This window comes from Heloderma suspectum, chromosome 5, assembly GCF_057233095.1.
Source record: "Heloderma suspectum isolate Gila_16-S chromosome 5, 16-S_ref, whole genome shotgun sequence".
Taxonomy (NCBI): domain Eukaryota; kingdom Metazoa; phylum Chordata; class Lepidosauria; order Squamata; family Helodermatidae; genus Heloderma; species Heloderma suspectum.
This window is the reverse complement of record NC_139462.1, coordinates 11,400,649-11,425,594: the sequence shown is the minus strand read 5'-3', so window position 1 is coordinate 11,425,594 and position 24,946 is coordinate 11,400,649. Positions and strand designations below refer to the sequence as shown.

The 24,946-nt window shown below is 43.3% G+C and overlaps 1 protein-coding gene across 3 annotated transcripts in view; it reads right to left on the bottom strand.

The window, feature by feature from the left end:
* CTNNA2 (catenin alpha 2) overlaps positions 1-24,946 on the bottom strand; it is an 857,198-nt gene that overhangs the window by 538,790 nt on the left and 293,462 nt on the right. For all 3 annotated transcript variants that reach the window (XM_084855355.1, XM_084855357.1, XM_084855356.1), the window contains exon 7: positions 7,587-7,790. In XM_084855355.1, coding sequence (XP_084711481.1) covers positions 7,587-7,790 — 204 coding nt within the window. The remainder of the gene's footprint in view (positions 1-7,586; positions 7,791-24,946) is intronic.

The window sequence follows — 24,946 nt, the reverse complement described above, 5'->3', positions numbered from 1 at the left end:
GTTCTTTATTGCAATATGACACACACTCAAAACACAGTTTCTTCAGCTCTGATGATAACATGCTTTGCACAAGCACTGTGAAGGCTCTCTATCTGGGCACACAGAGACATGTATTACATTATTTTGTATCTGCATTTCACCAGGGTGCAGGGATCACAATGCAAAGGAAGAACTGTGCCCTTCCTTTGTATTAGTACATTATGGGTGACACAGAGACAAAGACAAAGGTGGAAACCTAACGCATTTATCATTTATTTAAAATATTTATACCCTACCTTGCATTCTAGAGGTTCAAGGCTGCTCAAATATAAAAGAAACCATTCCCCTTGCTTAAATAGCAGTGGATTCTGGAAATATAGAAACAGAATGTCCAAATAAATTAACCCAAAATTTTTAGAAAGCTAAATTTACCACCATTTGGGGGTTAAAGCAAAGTTTTGATCAACTGAAACCACTGCAGAAAGTTAAAGAGGAGTTAAAATAATCTCAGTGAGATTTGTTAGGTTTCACTCTGCACTCAGAGAAGGAGTTAAGCCAATTATACTTGACTAGTATCTCTACAAGCAGGACTGATGCCTCTGGAGCAGGAAGGATTGCCTGCAGAGGGAGGTTTGGAGGAATGGAAGTTTCCAAGTTGTCCTACAACATCTCTAATACAAGACCAGGTGATTATTACAGTTTTCTCTTTTGGTACACATGCAACATGATTGTGCTCTGCAAATTAACTGGAGCTAAGTTATGCTCAGCTAAGGCCAGGATCTTTGTCTCACTTCAGCTTATTGCAATGAACTATTTCCCCCATGGTCCTGGACAGCCTCTCTTCAAACAGCTGGGAAGCCCAGCAAAAATAATGAAAATGTTATCCCAGACAGGCACCCCCAAGACAGTCTTTAGGAAGCTACTGCTGCTGTTGCCACCACCAAAAACAGAATGTCTCTGTGCCAAAGGTAACATGCTGCCTGTTCAAATATTCAGTCAGAGAAAGCATCAGTCTAACGCCCATCAATGGAAGATCTAGCTCAGCAACAGTATGCTAGAAGGAAAGAGACCATCAAAGCAAAAATCTGGAACAAATTGTTTTGATGCCTTATTGAAATTCCTGGGGGGTTCCATGCTATTGCTCTGTTTTGAACTGTGCTTATTGGAAGACAGCAAACTAGTATTCTGAACCTGGGAAATGAAGACATGGCAAGAGCAGAATAGTCAGAGTGCACGAAATTCCCAGGAAATGATGGAATCCATATATTGCTTAGGGATTTCTGCCTGTACAAGTTTCCAAGCAGTCATAGTAATATAAGGCCCACAATGTGATTACTGTCTGTTATCTGAGCTCAGTAATGGTCTGGATGTGGGCTAATAAACTCAAACTCAATCCTGATAAAACAGATTAATTTTGGGTGGGTGGTTCCCTAGTCTAGGAAGGGTGGATACAATCTGATTTGGACAGGGTTGTACTCCAACTGAAAAAAAGATCAGGTTTGCAGCTTGGGAATTCTTGCTGATCCAGCTTTGAGGCACAGGTGTATTCTGTGGCACAAAGTGCTTTCTACCAGCTTAGGACAGTTTGCCAGCTGTGACCTCTCCTGTTCAGGGATAATCTGACAACAGTGATCCACACTCTGGTAACATCCCATTTAGATTACTGTCATGGGTTGTACATAGGGCTGCCTTTGAAGACTGCTACAATTCGTTTAAAATACAGCAGCCAGGATTTTGACTGGGATGGCTTGCTGAGAAAATCTTGCCAGTCTTCAGAGATCTGCACAATGTTAACCGCTCACTTAAATTTGCTGGTTTTGACTTTAAAGCCCTTTGTGGCTCGGGGCACAGGTATCTTAAGGACTGCCTTCTCCCATATCAATATTTGTGGGTCCTTATCGGAGTGCCATCACCAGCAGAGATTGAGCATGTGGCAACAAAGGAGAGGACTTTCTCAGCTGTGGCACCTTGATTGTGGAACACCCTCCCCAAGGAGGTTCACCTGTCCCCCACTTCATTTAGATTTCAGGTGAAAATATTTTTACTCTCGTTCGTTTTAATGGTTTGTACTTTAAAACAGTATTGGGAGGATTCTATATTTCAAAACACTGGAATTGTTTGTTTGAAATTGCTGGTTTAATAGTTATTTTAATCGTGTATGATGATAATAATGTTATTTGTTTATTACCTTTAATTCATTTATTATAACTGTTATTATTGTTTTACTTGCAGTAAACAGCCCTGTTACTAGTATTATGGAGACATATAAATCTGAAAATGCAAACTAAAATACAACTTGAACTAATTCCATGAGTGGGGTAGACTCAGTATAAATTGCATGTTTGCAAAAATCAAAATGCTCCCAGCTATACTGAATTTTTGTTTTACAAAAGCAAATATTCACAGCAACAAACCTTCTCATCCTTAACAACAGGTATAATGAATTTGATCACAAGCAATCTGGAGGCAAGATTAATTCTTTCTGCAGCAGGAGTGGGAAAGTCCTCAAATACACAAAGAGGACAAACTTGGAAGTAGGGATGTATGAAAAAATTGTTTCAGTTAAGTTTTCATCAGGATTTACCAGTTCACACCTTCCAGACTGAACCTGGACTCAGATGCAATCTGCAGTTGAAGTCTGTACATTTCTGAGCTTGCGATGTGATTTGCAGACTGCCCCCTCTCGCCCCCCCCAAATGCATTCAACAGCAAGTGTACATTTGAAAAATGCACACAAAGAATACTTTAATCAATAGGAAGAAGAATGTGTACATGTCAAAGATGCGCACGACTGATGCATACATTTGGGAAAATATGCACGAAAATATGCATCGCTTTTCACGCAAATAGGAAAAAAAACAAAAAACAAAGGTCGTAATATGATACAGACTTGAGTTGGAATGTGCTTCAAGATTGAATTCTTCAGCGCATTTGAATTGCACATCCCTACTGGAAGCATGATTAATGGCTCTGAAATAACCCATTTGAGGATTTGAAATATCTCTTCAAACCAATGTTAGTTTGACACTCTTCTACCAGAGATTGTATTGTTTTGACATTCAAGATGAAGGGGAAATCTATCAGCAAACCCCTTCTTTCTGACCAGTAATGTCCACTGTATTGAAAAAAAAATGGGCAGTTGCAGTTTGCATCTTTGATCTGAATCTATGACAAAACATCCTTGGGGTTATCAAAAGTAGTTAGGTTAATTATTTCCAAACTGCTAGCATGGACCTTTAATAGGCTTGATTTTCTAAGTATTCCCTAAAAAGCCAGAAAAACAATGTTGTGATCAACTGATCTATAGCCCTGTCTAGGCTACTGTAACAAAATTCTACAATCCGGATGACTCAGCTATCCACCTCTGCCACCAATCACTGAAGATTTGACTTGTAGATGGCTATGGATATTTTGCTGTCTCATTAATGTAATTTACTGTTCACTGTCACACAGATTAACCTTGTGCAGTTCCAAGTTACAATTTGAAGAAGTACAAGAACGATCCGTATTCCCTTTCAAGAACGAAGCTCAGCTGGAGTTGTTATATATGGGCTTGGGTAGTGTCTTCTGAATTCATAGATTTTCATTTTCCATCAACCTTTTTCATTATAGTTTGGATATGCCTTCTAGAACAGCTGCCTCTAAGTGTTCAATAAAATATTTCAACTTTCACTTACCGTTAACACCTACTTGACAATGGATGGCATAATTTTAGGGCCTAGGAAAATTATTTTTGTATTTCACAGAGCAAAACCATTCAATGCTTCATGATTTCTTTACTTTACAAATATAACATCTTTCACACAAGGGATCAAACAAATGGACTTGTCCTTGTCTTCATCCAAATTTCTCTCCTGCCCTAATACTTACTGTCATACATTTTTAAGAACAACCATATGGAACCATCCATGCTGCTCTTTCTGCTGTGCATGTTTCCTTTTTAACTTCAGTGTTTTTTTGTTTCCTTGCTTGCTTATCATTCTCCACAGCCTTTTACTATGCCAGGTATGTCTTGCAATTATGCTAATTACTATTTTGAACAGCTATCGGTCATCTCAAAACCCTCTATCATTATTTCTTGTTGCTGCAGTGGACATTTAGAATGTCACCCATCCTGGAGATTCAGTGTGGATAACCACGCTTAAGGAACTGTTCACTTAAACCAAGAAAATAAATAACCATTAAAATGCTGGATTTAGTTGAACTTGTCCCATATGTGCTTAACCCCAGCCAAAAAAAGTGTTTAGGGTCCATCTGGAAAATGATTGTGGTCTGACTTGGGCAAGTCTCCATGAGCAAATTCCACTGCTATTGAGGGAATATCTCTCAGAGGCGGCATTGGGCAGATTTCACCAATGGATGGCATAATCAACAAGGACACTCATGAATTATTTCATGCTGCTCCCAGACAGAGGCTTTGCAAATGGTAGGATAACAGCTGCTAAATCAGAAATCATGAAAAGGATGGCAGATGTTTTTGCACAATGATATTTGATATGACTGTCAAACATAACAATTGTCCCTTGGCTTCAAAAGTTAAACAGCAAATATCTTTCAGTTCCCAGAAAGTATCCTGAGAGAATAGCGTTCAGTCTTCTTCAGTAATGAATACATTTTAGAAACATACCTTACCCAATCAAGCATTGTTATCTGTGGCAACAAGTGGTGGTGGATTTGCCTTACTATTTGTTTAAATGTTCAATTTACTTTTTTTTTTTTTTAAATCCAAACGTATAATAGAAGTATAAATGGTTCTTTGGTTCATCTAACAGAAGACGGTGTATTTGCTGATGGGCAGGAATACCGAAACTGTTACGGTTGCCTCTTTTGCATACGCTATAGCCAAACTGAGCCAAATAAATTGTCTTAGGGCGCAATCCTATGCAGATAGGCGGCCGCCTACAAACTCGTTGGCAACTGCCTATCCAATGCAGAGTAGGAAAAGCACAGAGGGGATCGTGCCCTCTGCACTTCTCCTGCCCTGCATTTTTGGCTAGACAGCCGATTTCGGGCAGGAGGGCAAAGCGGGGGAGGAGGCTGCCGGACGGAACATAGGATGTGTCGTTCCAGCATTTCCGCCCTCCCTGCCCCTGAACGAGGCAGTGCAGAAGGGGAGGTCAGTTCTCTGGGATCTGACCTCAGAGGACGGGCTCTGAGGTCGGTTCCCAGAAAACCAGATATCTTATGTCTGTATATCCACTGATTAGAGGCCATAGGATTGCTCCCTTAATGATATTGACAGTTAAGGTTTGTAAAATCCCTGCACTTCATGAGATTATACATTATTGAATGTTTTAAGCTAATTGGTATGAGCTGTTGGTCTTGACAAAAATACATTTAGACTGACAATGTCAGCATACTGAAACAGGACACCTAATTCCTACAGCCCCACTGGGGCTGTGCATCTCCTGTGCTCATCACTGCTAATTCAGGTTCAGCATAGTTGGTAGAGCAACTATGGGGCAAAAACCACATTTCCCTCACTAAACCCCCCATTAACCTTCTGTGACATATAGCTTTATTGTGGATATAAAATGTGCACATGCATTTGTAAGCCAAAAGTTTCAACTGTAAAGATTTCTCCTAAAGTACTATCAGCAAATAAAGAGCAACATTTTATAAGAAAGGGAAAATGCCTTCTAGTCTTGCAAAGGTTGCTCATAAAAACCCCCAGAAACTGCAAGTAACAGAACATGGCAATCCATCAACCCACAAACCATCTTTGGAAAATACCTTTTTAGAGCTTCCACCAAAAGGCAATAATTCCATAAGACAAGATCATATAGACAGCAATGACAAAATGATATATCTCACATTATCATCATCACCTGTTCTTTAACCACTCACTTTATAGCTTTCAACTCAAGATAAACCCACATCCTGCATTTATTGTCATTTGCACTCAAACATCTCAATTGCCACCTGAAAAAACACAGCAAGCCATTTCCGCTTCTTAATTCTCTACCTGGGAAGAGGAGATTCCTTGAAGTCAGCTCCATTTGTCTGAATGGTAAAAGCTATCTGATGCATTAAAATACAGTTGCCTTCACACATAAAATAAAGCAATGGGAAGTCAAGACACCTCCATCTCTTTTTTTTATGTTGCACATCACTGATTTTCACAAGGAGATGTGATAAATAACACATTATTTTCATGCATCTTTACATCCATTTTAAGAATATGGAAACCTGAATAACGCAGGGTGAAGAAGGATAGAGAAAGATCAATTTGCAATGCATTTTACCACTACTACGCTAGAGGATTCATTTTGGTAAACATGTTCCAAAACTGAAAAGTGTATGTTGTCTTCCCCCACCCCCCTATTCAGGACATGAAATTGCCTAATAGCTGTATTTGAAATTGTCAAGAAAACTGGGACAGCCTATGCTAATCTCTGGAAAGATATTCTATTGAGAGGGTTCTACCATTAAAGGGTTCTACCACTAAACTAATTTTAAATAACATTTAATAATAAAAATATAGGTTTAGCTTTTATTAACTTCAAGTAGAAAATGGCATATTACTCAAACCAATACAACAACCCTTGACAACAGGTGAAGAAATTACTCTGCAATACACCAAATGCTAATTGACTGGTGCTGGCCTTTATGGCCTTTTCAAGAACGGAAAAGGTAGTGCAAAACAACCACTGATGTTTTGCTAAGTAGCCATTAATGGTTCAAATCTAGAAGTATCTTGCTGTGACACACCACTTAGGAAGAAGGTTATCCATAATGCTGTAATGTGTAAAATAAAGTAATTGATATTGTACTAGCAAAAATATGTAGTGCTTGTGCCTGGAAATCCTAAATACTGTACTTAAGATATTTCAAGTACGCCATTGTGTGCACTGCCATAACGATCAAGATTACTCAGGAGCTTCAGGGAACCCATACAAGCCACAGCTGCTAAACATCTCCACTTAGACTATTAGCCATCAGTAATCCTTCCTTTATAGTTTTGCTGTTTTCTCGCACACACAAACCCAAAGTTCCCACACTTGTCTTAACAGGTAATAATGGAGGGACTTCAGAATCCAAACTAGAAGAAGAAGAAGAAGAAGAAGAAGAGGAGGAGAAGACAATAATCTAAGGCCTTACCTGACTTTCATAACTTCCTACTGTATACGGCTCTAGCATAATTTAACCCATTTCACAATAGCAATTGAGTTTTTTTGTACAAGACGTTCAACAACTTAAGAACAAAGCAGAGCTTCTAATACATTACAATATATTTTCTCTAAAATGATACTGGGGAGAGAAGAATTGTTTATACCCAATTACCTTCCAGGGGATCGTTAAAGTTTATGAGGCAAATGTATCAGTATGGTAAATATATTTGTCATATGTATACTGTCTTCTTCTAAAGAGCTCAGAGGTTTCTATCAAGTTCACAGGTAGCAATCCAGGAATTGCTCAGGGCCAAACTCCCAGAGGTTATTTATATTATTTAAACTGGCTGACTTTGTGCAGGTGCGTATGGGTGGGGGGGGGGGCAGAATCAGAACTGCCATGGTTTTGCAAAGTATATATACCTTTAACCATATCTAGAGAATAATTTAACAAACTATAGAGGGTGAAGAAATCAAAGGCAGAATTTCACTTACATTATTCATGTATTCACTAAGCAAGTCCTGGAGGGCTTGTCGTACAGCGTTGCACTCAGCTACAATTCTTTCTCGCCGGTCATCACGGGTACAAGAAGAGTCTGCCATGAGAGCTGCACCACTGATAATACTCTCCAACCTCTCTTCAAGAGATGGTCGAAACCGGGCTTCACTGAATGTCATGGGGTCTAGAATGATCTTGTTCTGAAAAATAAAATTAAAACACAATTTTGAGTATTATTACTGTAGCTTATGAACACAATGTTGGCTTGAGGGAGGATGTCACAGGTAATAATCAGCTTTAAAAATGAAGGTATGTTTGTAAGTACTTTCTCGATGGGCTAAATGATCCATTTTATAAATGAGCACAATACTTAGGGAACTCAGAAGTGGCAAGCCTTAAAATATCTTGTTGTAAAGGAATGTACATAATTGTTTATATACTTTGGCTTATTATATACTTGACTCAATAGATGTCAAGAGAAAGGAAATATTACACTTGCTTAAAGCAGAGAAATGTGACCTTCAAGCAACCCCCACCCCCCAAAAAACCCCGCTAAGATTTATGTATTATTTATTTATTTGTTAATTCCACCATTTTGAAAATGTAACAAACTCCGTGAAGTATATGACAAGGACAAAGTCAGATCACATCACATTCACATCATTACCACCCTACTGACCATATATAAAACCTAGGCGTTGTTCTGCAAGTGCTCTGTCTTCTTGGCAATGCTCCCTATATTTAATCTGCTACTGATCATATCACTTCTGCTTATAAAAAATTGCAGAAACAACCCACCCCCACCCTCTGGTGCTTCCAAACTGTGGTCTATGCTCTGGTCATCTTCCATCTTGACTACTGCAGCTGTCTTCTGTCTAAGCTTCTACTCCTGTACCTCAGTTCTTGTATATGAAAACTCCAATGTGAAAACCATTCATATCTTGCATTGCTGAGTTTGGGTGACACCCCTCCTCAAATCCCTACACCAGCTCCCTTACCTTTTTTTCCATACAATATCAACATTTTGCCTTAACTATAAAGTGATCTGGGCAGGTCTTGCCCCACATAACCTTCCTATCCTTCTTTCCTCTTATATATCTGCCCGTGACCTTTACTCCTCCCATACAGCTCAACAAAGACAGGGAGATGCGGGGACCAGTAACCCAGACCTCTCGATTTTGACTAAAAAGATAGATAGATAGATAGATAGATAGATAGGAAAACTTCCTTGAAGCAAAGCAGAGAGGTAGATAGATAGATAGATAGATAGATAGATAGGAAAACTTCCTTGAAGCAAAGCAGAGAGGTCAGCTACCAAGGAAGCATACCAGCAATTAGAAAGGATTAGATTAGCTTGAAATATTTGGAGCTGGAAAGAAAACTTCTCAAAACCAGATTACTGAACTGAACAGTTCTTAGAAATAGATTAGATCCTGAGCCACGAGCTCCTAATCACACTTGTTCTTCAGCTTTCAGCATGTAAAGCCACAAAATGTTCCATTCATTGTCAAAGAAGCACTGGGAAGTATGACACTGTGCAGCATCTCAAAACAATTTCCATTTTGGTGGGAACAATGTCCTTGATTTTCTGGCTTTACTACATTAAGGACATTTTATTGTCACATTAATCCTTTCTGCAGCCACTCACAATTTGATTTGCAGTACAAACAGCAAATCAGGATCCCATGGTGCATGTCTCCCTTTGCAGAATCCCTTGTCTCAGTGATAAGGGGGTTTAAGTCACCCTGGGTTGTTTCCTTACTCATGATAGTCTCTTTATAGCTCAAGATGGCACCTGCAAAGAAGTGTGACATTGTGTCCTCCTATCTTGCTGCAGTTTAGCCACACCACTGGCTGCTCCATAAAACAGGTTGCAACAAGCATAAGAAAAACCTGTATGCCAAAAACCTGTACGCTAAAGCATTGTGTTGCCCTGTCCCTGCAGCTAGAAGACACATCACAGAAGGAAATAAAATGAAACAGGAACACCGAGAAAGCCAATAAACCAAACTCCCTGGCAAGAGTTGCTCTGTAGATATCAACGCTTAAATTTTGTGCTACAAATCAACAAGCTGTGCTTTCCCAGACTAGAACAGCCTCCCCCAACTTGGTGCCCTCCAGATGTTCTGGACAACAACTCCCAGCATTCCTGACCATTGGCCATGCTGGCTACAGCGGATGGGAGTTGATGGCCAAAACATCTGGAGGGTGCTAGGCTGCAGAAGCCTGGATTAGAATGTCCAAAGTTGAAGTGGCATATCTTGCCCTCCAGTGATAACAGGTGCACTGTTTCTCCTTCCTGGAATGAACGCAACTCCCTGGTAAGAGGAATGTGCTTCCTCCGGGCCAGACATTATAATCAATCATGGGAGTGGAAGTACAACTCGCATGCACTGCTCCTCACCCTACATTTCCTGGAAGTAACATTTGTCTGGTCTGAAATAAGAGTTCATTTTAAAATGGCAAGGTTGACACTCTGTAGTACTGATCCCTCGCCTTCCCCCAAAAGGAAGCTAACAAGATGGAAAGATTCCCATGCAAGTCCCATGCAAATGAGCTTCATCTCATTTCCAAAGGCATACATTTAGGTGGTACTCTCCTGCAAAAGATGTCCCTCAGAGGAAATAAACTGCCACCCACTTCTTCAATGACTTACCTTGCATTATCACTTTTGTCTTAACATACCAAAGAACTAAATACAGATGGCTGAACAAACTGATTTGGACTGGATTGGACTGAAAATATGCCACCCTCCAAATAGGAAAATGGTTCAGCTCATTTCAAGGCTAATCTGAATTTGGCCATATGATTCCCCCCCCCCTTCCCACCCCCACAACAGCTTCACATGATTTCATCTTCTCCTGGGATCAAGGAGACTTTCAAGTGTCCCCATCTTGGGCTGAACAGCCTCAGGGAGGCTACTGGGATCCCCTGAAGTTGTGGGGAGCTGGCTGCCTTTGGCATTCAAAGACCAGGGTCAATTCAAAGGCCACTGGTCAAGAGCCAGTGTGGTGTAGTGGCTGGAGTGTTGGACTAGGAGTCGGGAGATTCGGGTTCTAGTCCCCACTCACCCATGGAAGTTCACTGAGTGACTTTGGGCCAGTCACAGACTCTCAGCCCAACCCACCTCACAGGGTTGTTGTTGTGAGGATAAAATAGAGGAGGAGGATTGTGTAAGCTGCCTTGGGTTCCTTAAGGAGGAAAAAAGGCAGGATATAAATGTAATAAATAAATAAATAAACAAACAAACAAATAAACAAATAAATAACATGCCCCCATGATTATGGGTTTCACGGAGGCTCCATACAGCCCAAAGGATAACTTGTGGGGTGGAGGTGTAAGCCAGGAATTCTTCTCCGGTTCAAATTTTAATCCGAGCCAAAGAAGAATTCAAGGTCCTCATAATGTTTGCGTCTTCTTTGAGGTAAACATTATGAATTCTTGAAGCTCATATTGTGGCCAAAGCCCTAGTAACCCCCACTACGTTCTCTAGAAATCAGGGGCATCATTAATCCTGGACCTCAAGGTAGATGTCTGTCAGCTGCAGGACAGGTGGCCGTATCCAACAGTTGTCCGAGACAGGTGGCAGCATCCCTTAATTACATTAAAAAGACAGCTCTGCAGTGCTGAGCACGTTACTCACAAAGCACCTGCTAACCCAGCTGCTGCCCTGCCTAGAGCCATCTTCCTTTCCCGGAGTGCCTTTAGGCCCTAGGGCCCTGAGGCACTTGTCTCAGAAACAAAGATGGCGGTAGGCACACGTGGTTGGAGTCGGCTCACAGGCACTTCGCTGAGCAGTGGGACTGTCAATGCAGAACTGCTTTATAAAAACGAAAGAAGAAGAAGAAAAAGAAAACACTTTTGACAAAGCCTGCAATGCAGGGGTGGGGTGAGGAGAAGACTCCTAGCATTTGCTCTACCATTCCAATCCCCCTGCCCCAGGCTTAGCAGGCAACATTGGGAAGGGTTTCCCTTTCCTTCTTTTCAAGATGATGAGTAAAGATAGATGCACTTTTCAGCCAAGCTGGCCTCAGTACTTCATGGGGCAGCACATCTACCACTCCATAACTGATTGGAAGAAGAAAAAGGAGGAGGAGGAAGAGGAAACCCCTTCCCTTCCCAATGTCACCTTGAGAAAGGTGAAAAGCAGAACATGCCCAGGGCAGCCTCACCATTTGCCCCACTATCTATCCCCCTTCCCCAGCTTACCAGGCAGCATCAGGAAGGGTGTTCCTCTTTCTTCCTCATTACAAAAAACAGTTCCACATGGCAGGGATGCTTCTCCATGATATGCCTGACCAGCCAGCTCTATGTATGCCCCCCATTTGTGTCAGCAGGCGTCCAGAGAGGGGGGAGGGACAGGGAGTGGGGAGAAAACTGGGCCCGGGGGTAGGCTGGGTGATGGACAAAGCAGGACAGCAGCAGTTGCAGAGGACCCAGGGTAGGGCGGTCTGGGAGGGCACAGTGCAAGGGGGCCTGGAGGGCATCTTGCCCAGAGCATCTTCAAACACAGCATCTTCAAACATAGCAGTGCCACGGCTAGAAGCAAAGGCTGCTAAGGTTGTGTGTGCTGGGGAGAATCATGCAAGCAGCAAGAGGTTCCTGAGTAGTGCAGAACAGCAAACTACCTGAGAAGCTTCTTATCAAGTCAACTCTGAATTGCTCAAGCAAAAATTTCAAGCACCTCTAGGAACACAGGAAACTGCATTATACCAAGTTGAACCATGGGTCCATCTAGCCCAGTGTTGTCAACACTGACTGGCAGCAGCTCTCCTGGCAGGAATCCTTTCCAGTCCTACCTGGGGATGCCAGGGATTGAACTTGGGACCTTCTGCATGCAAAGCGGGGGCTCCGCCACTGGGCTATGGCCCTCTGATCGTCTGCACCCCTGTTTTGTTTTGGTTTTGCCCCTCCCTCCTCCTTCCCACCCACATACAGCTTTGCATAGTACCAGACAAGGACTTTCCTCATTATCTATTTTAAGTGAGCTAGAAAGCCATTCTTATGAATTCTAGCCCAACTATGCTGCTGTGTGAAAACTGTATCCTTCATGTTTCAAAAACTGACGTTGGTTCAATTCCTTTATTAAAAAGGAAATAAGGTCTAAGTATCTATCTATCTATCTATCTATCTATCTATCTATCTATCTATCTATCCATACATACATACATACATACATATATAAAAAAGAAAATCTTACTTTTAAGTTACCAAAATGTTAAATTGCTAACCTTAAACTTCCCATAGCTACTGACAGTCGGTTAGTGAATGACTAATGTAAAGGGTTCCAGTTCATTTACATTTGCAATTAATCAAAACTGTTAAAGTCATAAATCAAAGCCTGACAATGTAATTCAGATCATGATTAATTGTCCTGAGGTTCACAGCTGCCAAAGACTAAGTAATACAAGATGTGCCTGTGGTAAAATGGCCAACATTTTCGATTATCACAGATGCATCTGAAATACCAGCAGTTCCTTCCCCCTCAAGGTGCAACAAGATCTCCTACTAGCTGAGAACATTTGAGGCTTAGAGCCATAATCCAGGTAGCAATTATAATTTAAAAATAGGGATTCTTACAGAATCTGTCTCAACCTGATTTCGAGCCAGATTTTTTAATTCAATATTTCTGGCATGGATTCCAGCTCAGTACTTGGTGGTGCAGGGTGATTGATTGATTGATTGATTGATTATATTAAGATCCCACCATTCCTCCAAAGAGCTCAAGGTGGCCTACATGGTTCCCCCCAGTCCCCCTTCCCCATTTAATTCTTGTAATAATCCTATGCGGTAATATAAAAACATTAAGAAGAGCCCTGCTGGATCAGGCCAAGGCCTATGTAGTCCAACATTCTCTTCCCACAGTAGCGATCCAGATGACCCAATGGGAAGCCCACAAGGAGGACATGAGTAAAATGTAGCAACCTCCTGCCTCTGATACAAGAGTTAATATGTAGTCCATAATGTTGTGTAGCCATTGATCCCCTTATCCTCCATGAATTTGCCTAAGCCTCTTTTAAAGCCATGCCAGATGATGGCCATCACCGTATCTTGTGGTAGCGAATCCCATAGTTTGATTAGGCGCTGTGTGAAGAAACACTTCCTTTTATCTGCTCTGGATCTCGTACCATTCACCTTCATTGCAAGATCTCAGGTTCTAATACTATGAGAGAGGGAGCAAAACATATCTCTATCCACTTTCAATACCTTGAATAGTTTTTGAGATAAGGGATACTGATTGGCCCAAAACCACCCAATAAGCTTCAAGGCTGTATGGGGATTTGAACCTGTGTCTCCCTAGTCCTGATCCAACATTCTTTCTGGGGGGAAAAATATTTTTGGATTAGTATTTTTTCCCACGGGAAATAAAACAAAACCCTTGCAAGTCACAGGAAGCCGGACTTGAGCCAGGGTCCGGCAGTCCCAAAGAGCTATCCTAGAAGTTGGTCTGTCAAAAGCAAGTGAGCTCTTTTGTACTTGTTTGATCACATTGCGGTGCAAAGTAACTCCTCAGGAGTTTTCTCCAATGTCCTTGGCAAGAACTGGCTGCCTCGAGCTGCCCCCCCACACACACACCCCACATACACATGAGATTCCAGATGCATAAACATCCATCTGAGGGGAGTAGTGTGAGAAGGTCATTTTCAGTGACAAACAGCCAGCAGGGAACGTTTGAAGCACTACTACCCATCTCCCAACTCACTGCTTACTATGCAGCCCCCAAAGTCTGTTTTTTCATTAGGAAAGCAAGCAACAGCAACAACATTTGGGCATTGTTACATGTATTTCCGTGTAACCTAATTTGCCCTTTCAAATGATTCAAATGTTACGGACCACAGTACCTACCACACAGACTGGCCCTACCATACAGGCGATGTCCGAATTAGTGTCATGGAGACCCTTAGGCTGATCCATATAGCAAGCAGCTTCCAAACATTATGTTGCCTGTGCCGAGCTAATGCTATGCCAAAGAGTTGTTCAGTCGCCTCTGTGTGGAGACTGTATCATTTGACAAGGTCTTCCAAGCCTCTGCTCCCCTCGCCTCTTATCTGGTCCCCATGTTTTGCTCACAGGGATGTTCATTTTGTTTCCTTTCAACATTCACCTCCTGACCCTGTCCTTGGCTGCCCCATCTGTGGTATCCTACAGAAGGGCCTGCTTCCACTGATTTTGACAGCTATGTGACCCTGAACTTTGATTCCAAAGGGCCTAACAATGTTATTTCAATCAAAAAATATTTTATTTCAAACTTCCCCCCCCCCAAATGCACATAAAAGAAGAGAGAGAGAGAGAGATTGGTGTAAAGCAGCACAACAGCAAAGCCACAAGGAGGCTCGGGGTCCGCTGTGGATGCTGTCAGGCTTAAGGTAAAATGTGTAAGAAAGACAGAAAGACTAACAACAGATTACTAAAAATATATATTTTAACCAAAATGTTTCGGCTTCTGCCCTCACCAGTAGCTGTGCTGTTAAGTGGGAATTACCCAATAATTAACAGCACACTTAACAATTAACAACACAGCTACTGATGAAGGTGGAAGCTGAAACTTTTAGCTTAAATATATATTTTATACTCTGTTGTTAGTCTTTCTCTCTTTCATACACACACACACACACATATACATATATACACACACACACACACACTCCTAATATAATAGCATAAATACGGAGATTCACAAAAATAAAATAACTAAAACCTATGCATACATTTGGTCTCCCCCCATTACCTATAATAGGGGTGGGCAATACATGGCCTGTGGACTGCATTTGCCCCCCACAACTTTTTTTGTAGCTCCCACTGCCACCACCAAAATTCTCTGCTAAAAGCCAGCGTTGCAGCAGTTTAAAAAAAGTTGATTTTCCTTCTTTTCAAGAAAACAAGATTTGGCTTGCCATTGAAATTTGTTGGCATGGCAGCAGAGCAGCAAAAAGGAGAGAGCCTGACCGTTTTAGGCCCATTTTCTTTCTGTCATGCCTTTGGTGGTGCAATAGCAATGGAGGGCAGGGGGCAGCCCCAGTGGATTTGGGGAGGTGTGGGAGGGTTGGCCCCCAGAGCCCCCAGAAGTTGCCCACCCCTGATCTATAACAACAAATAGTAAGCAAAATCAAGGAGAAAGATCATCATTAGAACAGGAATGTAAATGTTTTTGGGGAAAAACCCACAGATGTGTGGTTCCGTGACTCCTAACTATCAGGAAGCAAAGAGGCTTCAGTGAATGAAATCTTAGGCCTCTGCAGAATTATTTTAAAAATGGCCTTAGGTTTTCAGTGAGGTAAGCAGGAAAGCAAGGAACAAACCAGAAGGGAATCAAGAGGTGAGATGCAGAAATCTGTGTTTGTCAACTGGCAAGGAGTCGAGGGAGTAGCAGATCACAGCTGATGCTGCTTTGGAATAATTTTGTTGTAATCAAAGCATTTCATAAAGGAAGGCAACGGTTGTGTGGAATAGCCTGTGGGCCATTCAAAGCTTCTGCTCACAGGTCAGCACCAACGACTTTTCTTCTATGATGCCAGTTTTTTTAGAAAAAAATATTTATCACCTGCATTTAGACTTAGATAGGGCCCCCAAGATGGCGTACAAAAAGAAGAAAAATTAAAACAAAATCAAAACAACAAACGAAATTACCAGCAGAGCTAAAAAAAAAAACACGCAGAGAGCAGAATCAACCCAGTTTTAAACACCAATAAAAGCCCAAAGGAGCAACAACAACAACAACAAAACATATTCAGTTTTTATATATAAAGCTGAGCAAAGACAGGGCCAGTCTAACCTCCCTAGAGAGGTAGTTCCTCAAGCAGTCATAGAAAGGCATAGAAATTGCATGGCATTCAATCATGAGCAATCGGAACCTTCTTGTCTCACCAAAATCTGGATTGTTCTAGTTCTCTCTTTTTTAAAAAAAATTATCTGATAGAGGACAGTTGTCAGAAAGGAGCTGAGAGCATTGGAGAAAAAGTTTCTGGACAGGGGTGGGAAAGATGAGAATTTTTGTAAGGTGCATTTCTCCAGGCCCAGCCACCAGCCTAATTGACTTCTCATTCTCTCCCTTGTCAAGCAATTCAGCCAGGGATGAGGGAGGGACATAATGGCAGCAGATCCCATATGACAGGTTGTAACCAGGAGAACTAAAACCTTGCAAAGAGGGGTGCTTGTACAATTTCTCATTTCATGCCTTGAAACAGAGGAAGGAGATAGGGTGCGGGGAGAGATGAGAAATGTTGATGGCTGTATAAGCAATGTGTGAGATAGTGTCCTATAGATTGTATCCAATGTTAGTCCTACTTAAGAGTAGACCCACTGAAATGAATGTGGGTCTACTCTTAATGTGTTAATGTGTTAGGTTAGACTAACATTGGATAAAGCTCTATGGATTTCCATGATCCATCATTTCTTCCAAGGGGACAAGTCATGAGAGATTCCACAGACATTTCGACACATGACAAGCCAGGTCTGTAGAGCAGGGCTGATATCCAGAAAGAGTGAAGGATTAGGGTAGATCTAAGAGATTTTGACATGCCGCAGAAGAAATCCAAATGGCTCCTTTTACTCCATTACCACCACCACCACCACCAAATCTAGAATCATCATAGAATAATTATTATAGAATAAGTAGGTTTGGAAGGGGCCTGTATGGCCATCGAGTCCAGGGGCCGTTTTACTCTATTCCATGCCTAGCAGCTGCATACCTGAGGAGCATAAGTTCACTGGCTACTTATTCACTACCAGGCCAGGTTTAAGGTATCAGTGCTAGTGTACAAAGCCCTAAACAACTTCGGACCAGGGTACCTGAGAGAGCGCCTCCTTCCTTACCAACCTGCCTGGTCACTGAGGTCATCAGAGGGCATGTTCCTGGTGGTTCTACATAGACTCATGGCCCGGCTGGAGTCCACCAGGAAAAGAGCCTTCAGTGTGGTGGCCCCCGTCCTGTAGAACTCCCTGCCTTTGGCAGCTGTGTTGCTTCTGGCGCCTCCTGAAGACAACATTTTAGGAAGTCTTTCTTGAATGCCAGCTGCGGATTATTAAATTTGGTCTTATCAGAACTTGTTTCTTTTTAAAATGTTTTAATTGCTTTAACATGTTTTATTCTTTTATCTTTGCTGTTCACCACTCCAAAATCTTTTGATGTGGTGCGGTATATAATATTGTAAAGAAATAAATAAAATTATGTGAAAGTGCACAATGTGGCTAGGTGGAGTAGGACTGAGGAGATTGTAGCCCCCCTTGTGCAATGCATACCTGAGGAACATGGTGAATGACAGGCCTATGTAGAATGATACTGACCCAAAAGGTACATCAGCTTGAGCATTCAGGGTTATATAAGACACTTATCCATGAGAGGATGCAGACAGTTACAGAAATGTCTAAGTAAATGAGCAATGAAAAAATAGAGACAAGTTTGAAAATAGGTCAAGTTTAGTTAAATGTAATGTCTTGACCAATCTCTTGAAGATGCCTGATTTTAACAGAGGCAGTGTTCTTGGAATGCTGTATGCTGATAAAATATGGATGCTTGAGACTGAGATGGACAGGTTTGGCAACAGGTTGTTCACATTTTATTGCTGTTGTGATGGCCAACTGCAGTTTCTGAAGCGGGTATGAAGGCCTGTCATTTTGTTTGGTTGGTTTTGTTTCCAATATACTATATGTGGCATGTCGGATATCTGCATTCAGTTAAATAGGTAAATTTGCGCATGACATTCTATTACATGTCATCTCTTGCCAGGCATCACATTTCTGAAGATGACAATGTTGTTAAGATAAGGAGAGGTGGTGTGGTGACTGGATTCTCAACACTGAGGTCTGGGAATGACAACTGGTGGCTTTAATTCAGCAGTCACAAATAATTAGTGCAGGTTAGGAAGCTGCCGGAAGGTGGTGAAGGGAGGCTTGTTGGTGGCTTTCCTGATCTGCACATCCCTATTTCTATCACTTCTGGCTTTCTCTACCTCTTGGCTATCACAGAACTATCACAGCTCCGATGTCATGAGGATGCTCTCACAAAGTGAGCGCAACCAAGTTCTTACTGGGTGAGAAGCGATGGCAAAATTGACTCCTTGGACTGTCACAATGCCTACATCATAGAATCATAGAATAGTAGGGTTGGAAGGGGCCTACAAGGCTATCAAGTCCAACCCCCTGCTCAATGCAGGAATCCAAGTCAGAGCATCCCTGACAGATGGCTGTCCAGCCTCGTCTTGAAGGCCTCCAGTGTGGGAGAGCCCACCACCTCCCTAGGTAATTGGTTCCATTGTCGTATTGCTCTTACAGTCAGGAAGTTTTTCCTGATGTTCAGCCGGAATCTAGCTTCCTGTAACTTGAGCCCATTATTCCGTGTCCTGCACTCTGGGATGATCAAGAAGACATCCTGGCCTTCTTCTCTGTGACAGCCTTTCAAGTACTTGAAGAGCACTATCCTATCTCCCCTCAGTCTTCTCTTCTCAAGGCTAAACATGCCCAGTTCTTTCAGTCTCTCTTCATAGGGCTTTGTTTCCAGTCCCCTGATCATCTTTGTTGCCCTCCTCTGAACCTTCTCCAGTTTGTCTGCATCCTTCTTCAAGTGTGGTGCCCAGAATCTTAGGCCCAAGTGCCTAAGATCTTTGTTTCTAACCCAGGTTTCCTCGGATCATCTTCTCTTTTCTCCTCGAAGTTACATGACCTGGAGGAGTGTGGAGTGACAGTAGACTGGGGACCCAGGAATGTCTTGGTAGCCAATGGAGCAACTTAGAGATTTATTTCAGATAAGAGTATAGAGCAAGGTGTCAGGATGGAACCAGGTTTCCTGATTTGGTTTCTGAGTCAGATTCAGAGGCAGAGCTAGAAGAAGCACAGTTGGGACAGAGAGCAGGAGAGGAAATTCCTCAAGACTCTCCAGGAGTCAGGGATGAATCTTCCCAGGGGTTTTGTCAGGCCCTTGTAGGTTATAGCCAGGATTTGATTAGAAGTTGCCTGGAAGGGCTTGGACCTATTCATCCTCTGGAATGTCAGAATCGGTGGGAGGTTCTCTCTGTCAGTGTTCTCAGAGGACAGCCAGGGGAGTCACCCAACTCCCTGTCCACTGGCTGGTTTGGCCTTGGCAGGCAGGGAGGCTGAAAGCTGTCCATGAGAACCTGACAGAGGTGGGGTGGGGTTTGCAGAAGAGTCACCCAGGTCAAAGCATCACTGCTGGAGGGCTGAGCAGTGATGCCTGTTTAGACAGGGGCCTTGCTGAAAGGCTAAAGGCCCTTGTCTCTCAAGGGATATGGAGGGGGTGTCTTACAGTCACGTCTTCCCTTTTAAGCTGATGCAAAGGCGAAGAGCCTTTACTAGGAACATCTCGTCTTCGTTGCCTGAAGCCTTCTCTGTTTGGATCCATCATCGTCTGGGCTTTTGGAGGCACTCTGCGCATGGACTGGAACGTTGGATTGTTAAGGACTTGCCATGAAAAGTACTGTGAGGCTTTTCATAGACTTGAACTCTCGCTGCTTTGGATTGTGTGAGTCTGTCATTAGCTCAGCATACTGGCAGGCTGGGTTTGATCTACGACTTGCATACGCCTGGACGCATGCAGTGTGGAGTGACCAATGCTAAAGAGGTGGCACCGAACTCCCTGCGTGTCTAGGTTTACCCTTCCTTTGATCTTGATATGCCTTAACCATGTAGCCTGGAGTTACAAAAAAAGATTCAAAGTTGGAGTCTCTATGGATGTGGTTTGTTTAGTCCCTTCAAGAAGTTATCCCTTGATTGCCTGATGGGTTCATTCCAGGAATCATTCCCTTTCTATGTCCGGGGTTGGAACCCCATGAAAGGATTACCTGGGTTAGGTACCCAGGAATCCAGAGTCCCTTCCCTGGTGTTCAGAACTGGAGAATGACAAAGGGGAAACCACGTTGATGAGGATCTCAGTCACAGCAGTAGTGTTTAGCTTTGGACTATTCTAGAATTACATAGAGCCTATAGCTACTGCCCATCAGCTATATGATTTCTGAAGAGTGTAACCATTAAGCTTTTGCCATGGGATTTCCTGCAATAAAGAAATCTCACTGATTTAGGTGTCCGGTGTCAGATTGCCTGAGACTGTGTGCTGGGGGGATCAGGAAACCTGACAAATTTATCCAGCAGGAGACCCAGGTTCAGAGACCATCTTCTCCCTCCCCCCCATCGGAACTCAGCCTGTGTTGGAGGGGGAGTGAGAACAAGAATTGACAGATCCCAGAGTCCATCTCAGGGTTAAGCAGGCGGAATTGAGAGGAGGTGAGAGGCAGACCGCCAGATTGGCTGCATCTCAGAAGTTGGGTCAGGAGGGCCCTCTCTGAAGGAGGAGTCCAGGTAAAACCTGTTGGGCATGGTGGGAAATGGTCCATTTAGTCAGTAGGCAACTGCCTTGCTTTGTTTAGCTAATCAGGCTTAGAGGACAGCTCCTAGACTGCACAGACGCTAAAGGTGTGAAGATGTGTTTTAACTGAATGAAGACTTTGTGGATTGCACAATGAGTCTATGTTGCCTCATGATTCAGCGGGAGGGCTTGAAATCCTGACACAGGGTTAGGCAACCTTTGGGGCAATTTTGGCAATTTGAGAAACTGTCCTAGGTACCATCACAAAATGGATGCCATGGGAAGAGCAGCTTACCAGACAGGAGCTCACTGCTCCCTCTGTGTGAACGGGAAACTTGCACAAATTGAGCCGCGGTCAAACAGGAGATTTGTCAGCGACATCACATTGTTGGGCCAACAATATGATGTGGCTGCAAAAAAGGCAAATGCTATTTTGGGCTGCATTAATAGAAGCATAGCTTTCCAATCCTGTGAAGTACTAGTTCCCCTCAGCACTGGTTAGGCCTCATCTGGAGTACTGTGTCCAGTTCTGGGCAACACACTTTAAGAAGGATGCAGACAAACTGGAGAGGGTTCAGAGGAGGGCAACGGAGATGATCCAGGGACTGGAAACAAAGCCCTATGAGGAGAGACTGAAATAACTGGGCATGGTTAGCCTTGAGAAGAGAGACTGAGAGGGGATAGGACAGCGCTCTTCAAGTACTTGAAAGGTTGTCACAGAGAGGAAGGCCAGGATCTCTTCTTGATCATCCGAGAGTGCAGGACACGGAATAATGGGCTCAAGTTACAGGAAGCCAGATTCTGGCTGAACATCAGGAAAAACGTCCTGACTGTGAAAGCAATACGACAATGGAACGAATTGCCTAGGGAGGTGGTGGGCTCTCCCACACTGGAGGTGTTCAAGACGAGGCTGGACAGCCATCTGTCAGGGATGCTCTGACTTGGATTCCTGCATTGAGCAGGGGGTTGGACTTGATGGCCTTGTAGGCCCCTTCCAACCCTACTATTCTATGATTGTATGATTCTTTCCCCCTTCTTTTTCTTGGTCGCTGGATGTGCTGCAGAAGAATCAGCCTGCAGCTACCCACCACCATAATTTCCTAGCAGTGTCTCTGAGCCCACTTGTGGCTCAGAGACATTTGTAAGAAACAAATATGGCAGCAGCTGAAGGCCTTCACTTTGCTTTGAAGTGATCCCAGCTGCTGCTAAGGATTTTTTAATTAATTTATTAATTTATTCAATTTCTTAGTCGCCCATCTGGCCGGTCACCCGGCCACTCTGAGTGATGTACAATGGTACAACTTAAAACCGTAAAATTATACATCAAAACATTATTTAAAAATACCCTAACCCACCCCAAATGCCTGCCTGAATAACCAAGTTTTCAGTGCGTGTTAATTTTTTAAAAAATGTGGAAGGGGGAGGTAGGGATGTATGAAAGTCACTTACCTTTCCACGGATTATGTTGATGGTGGGGGGGAGGTGTTCCGTCCCTCCCCCCGGAATCCTCGCCCGGGGGGAGGTGATCCGTTCCTCCCCCCCAGAATCCTCCAAGGCCGGCTGTGCTCTGCGGCAGCTCTGCGGATCAGCCGGCCAGGCCCAGGCCAGAGCTGTCCACAGCCAGATTTCTGGCCGCGGAGGGCTCTGGGTAAAAAAAACCAACGCGTATGCAAATGGCCGCCGCCATTTGCTTTCCTTATTTTTGGCCGTCTTTGTCTACGTAAATATTTACGTAGACTATGACAGCGAAAATAAAGGAGAACGCAAATAGCGTAGTGGGCACTATTTGCGTCCCTTTTTGATTCACCGTTTTAGCCTATGTAAATATTTACGTAGGCTAAAATGGCGAATCAAAAAGGGACGCAAATAGCACCCGCTATGCTATTTCCGTTCCCCTTTATTCTCACCGTCATAGTCTACGTAAATATTTACGTAGACTAAGACGGCCAAAAATAAGGAATGCAAATGCCAGCGCATTCGGCCCCCCGAGCTCCATGGCGGAACGGCCTGCCCCCCCCGCCCCCCCGCGGATCCCCCCCCGGGACGAGACTTACCTGGGGCGGATGTTCCGGGCAGCGGTAGCTCCGGTGGCATTTGCGTACGCGGTTGTTGTTTTTTAACCCAGCCATGATAGGCTACGTAAATCTTTACGTAGCCTATCACATCTTGTGAAAAAAGAAAAAAAAAATGACAAGACTGCAAATGGCAGCAGCGGCAGCCGGTCGGAAGACCAGTCGCCGCCGCCGCCGGAGCTACTGCTGCCCGGAACATCCACCTCAGGTAAGTCTCGTCCCGGGGGGGATCCGCGGGGGGGCGGGGGGGTGGTAGGCCGTTCCGCCATGGAGTTCGGGGGGCCGAATGCGCTGGCATTTGGCCTCACCGAGATCCGTGGCAGAATTCTCTGACATCCCTAGGGAGAGGGCACCATGTTGTCAATCCCCGCTTTAAAGAATGGCCTGATCTGAAACAGTTCACAGGGCATAAGTATAATCCAACATCCCTCTCTATTTCAGGGTTCCAGCATAGTGGTGGGGCAATATTCATCTTCCTGGGAGTTCTCTCCATTTGTGCACATCCTAAGAACTGTCTGCATCCAGCTCTTACAGCTTCAGGTGACAAATGAAGGAGATCGCCAGAATATTAACTAAAGCTATTCGGTGAATAGTTTCAGAGCCCTTTTTTCAGACAGGATCTGACCTCCCTAGCACATATCACAAAGATAATAAGCTGCACATTAAAACAGTCGCCTTCAAATGTGAAGGGGGATAAACACGAGGGAAGTGAAAGAGAGCACCAATATTCATGAACTGAGCTCTGCTTTGAAAATAAATTGTTCCACAGACTGACCACTAGATGTCACTATGGCACAACAAATAAATACAACTCAGGGCAGGCCCTAAATTCTCAATAGTAGCAGAAATCTAAGAAAATGGAGTTTTTAAAAAAGGCTATAAGTTACATGCAACATATTTCCTTTTCTTTCTTTCTTTCTTTCTTTCTTTCTTTCTTTCTTTCTTTCTTCCTTTCTTTCTTTCCTTTTAAAATGAAATCAGCCTCTGAGGTTCAGAGTTTCAGTAGGGGAACCCATAGGCAAAGGCTGCTTAACCCTTCCCTTCTGAATTTTGCCATTAAAAATGATCCCCAGGTACTTTTCCCACTGGGGAAGAGGGAGATTCTGACTGAAGAAAGAGCAGGAAACATCTTTACTTTGCACCCCCTGCTACCGATAATTCCCTTCATGCATCTGCTTCTCACTCCCTGTCTTCAACTTTTGCTGTTCTTTACAAGAGAAGCATATGCAAGGATTGTCAGACTGGAAAGGGAATCACACCAAGGAGTGTTCAGGTCACAAAAAGGCCTACCTTATTAAGGAGTCTTCTCCTATTTCTAATTGTATTTTATTTTCTAAGAGTGGTGATTAAGAGTGGTGACTGTTTTACAACCACTGCTGTGATTACAGTGGCTCCGTTCTTATATCAGAACGCAGGGTTTAAAAACAAACAAGCAAAACACCTGGCTTGTCGTGTGTGTGTGTGTCTATGTGTTGTATCTATCTATCAACCAATCAATCTTTATTTGCTTAAACCAAAGGTCATCACAAAACATGACTAAAGAAGGGGGAAAGCCTAAAAGAAATCCACAATAAAAGATCAAAGCAGATAATCTCCAGTACATATGATCATACATAATTCCATCTCATTTTAAAAGCAGCCATTGGAAATAATGAAATGGTATGCAATATCACTGCCTTGTTGTGGCGAAAGAGCTTGCGTAAATCAGTGAAGCCATAAGCTATGCCGTGCAGGGCCACCAAAGACAGACAGGTGATGGCGGAGAGTTCTGACAAAATGTGGTCCACTGGAGAAGGAAATGGCAACCCACTCCAGTATTCTTGCCAAGAAAACCCCATGGAATATATCACAAGTAGGGATGTCAGAGAATTCCGCGACAGATCTCGGTGAGGCCGAATGCCAGTGCATCCATCCATTGTGGAACGGCCTGCCACCCCCCCACCCCCCGCTGATCCCCCCCGGGATGTGA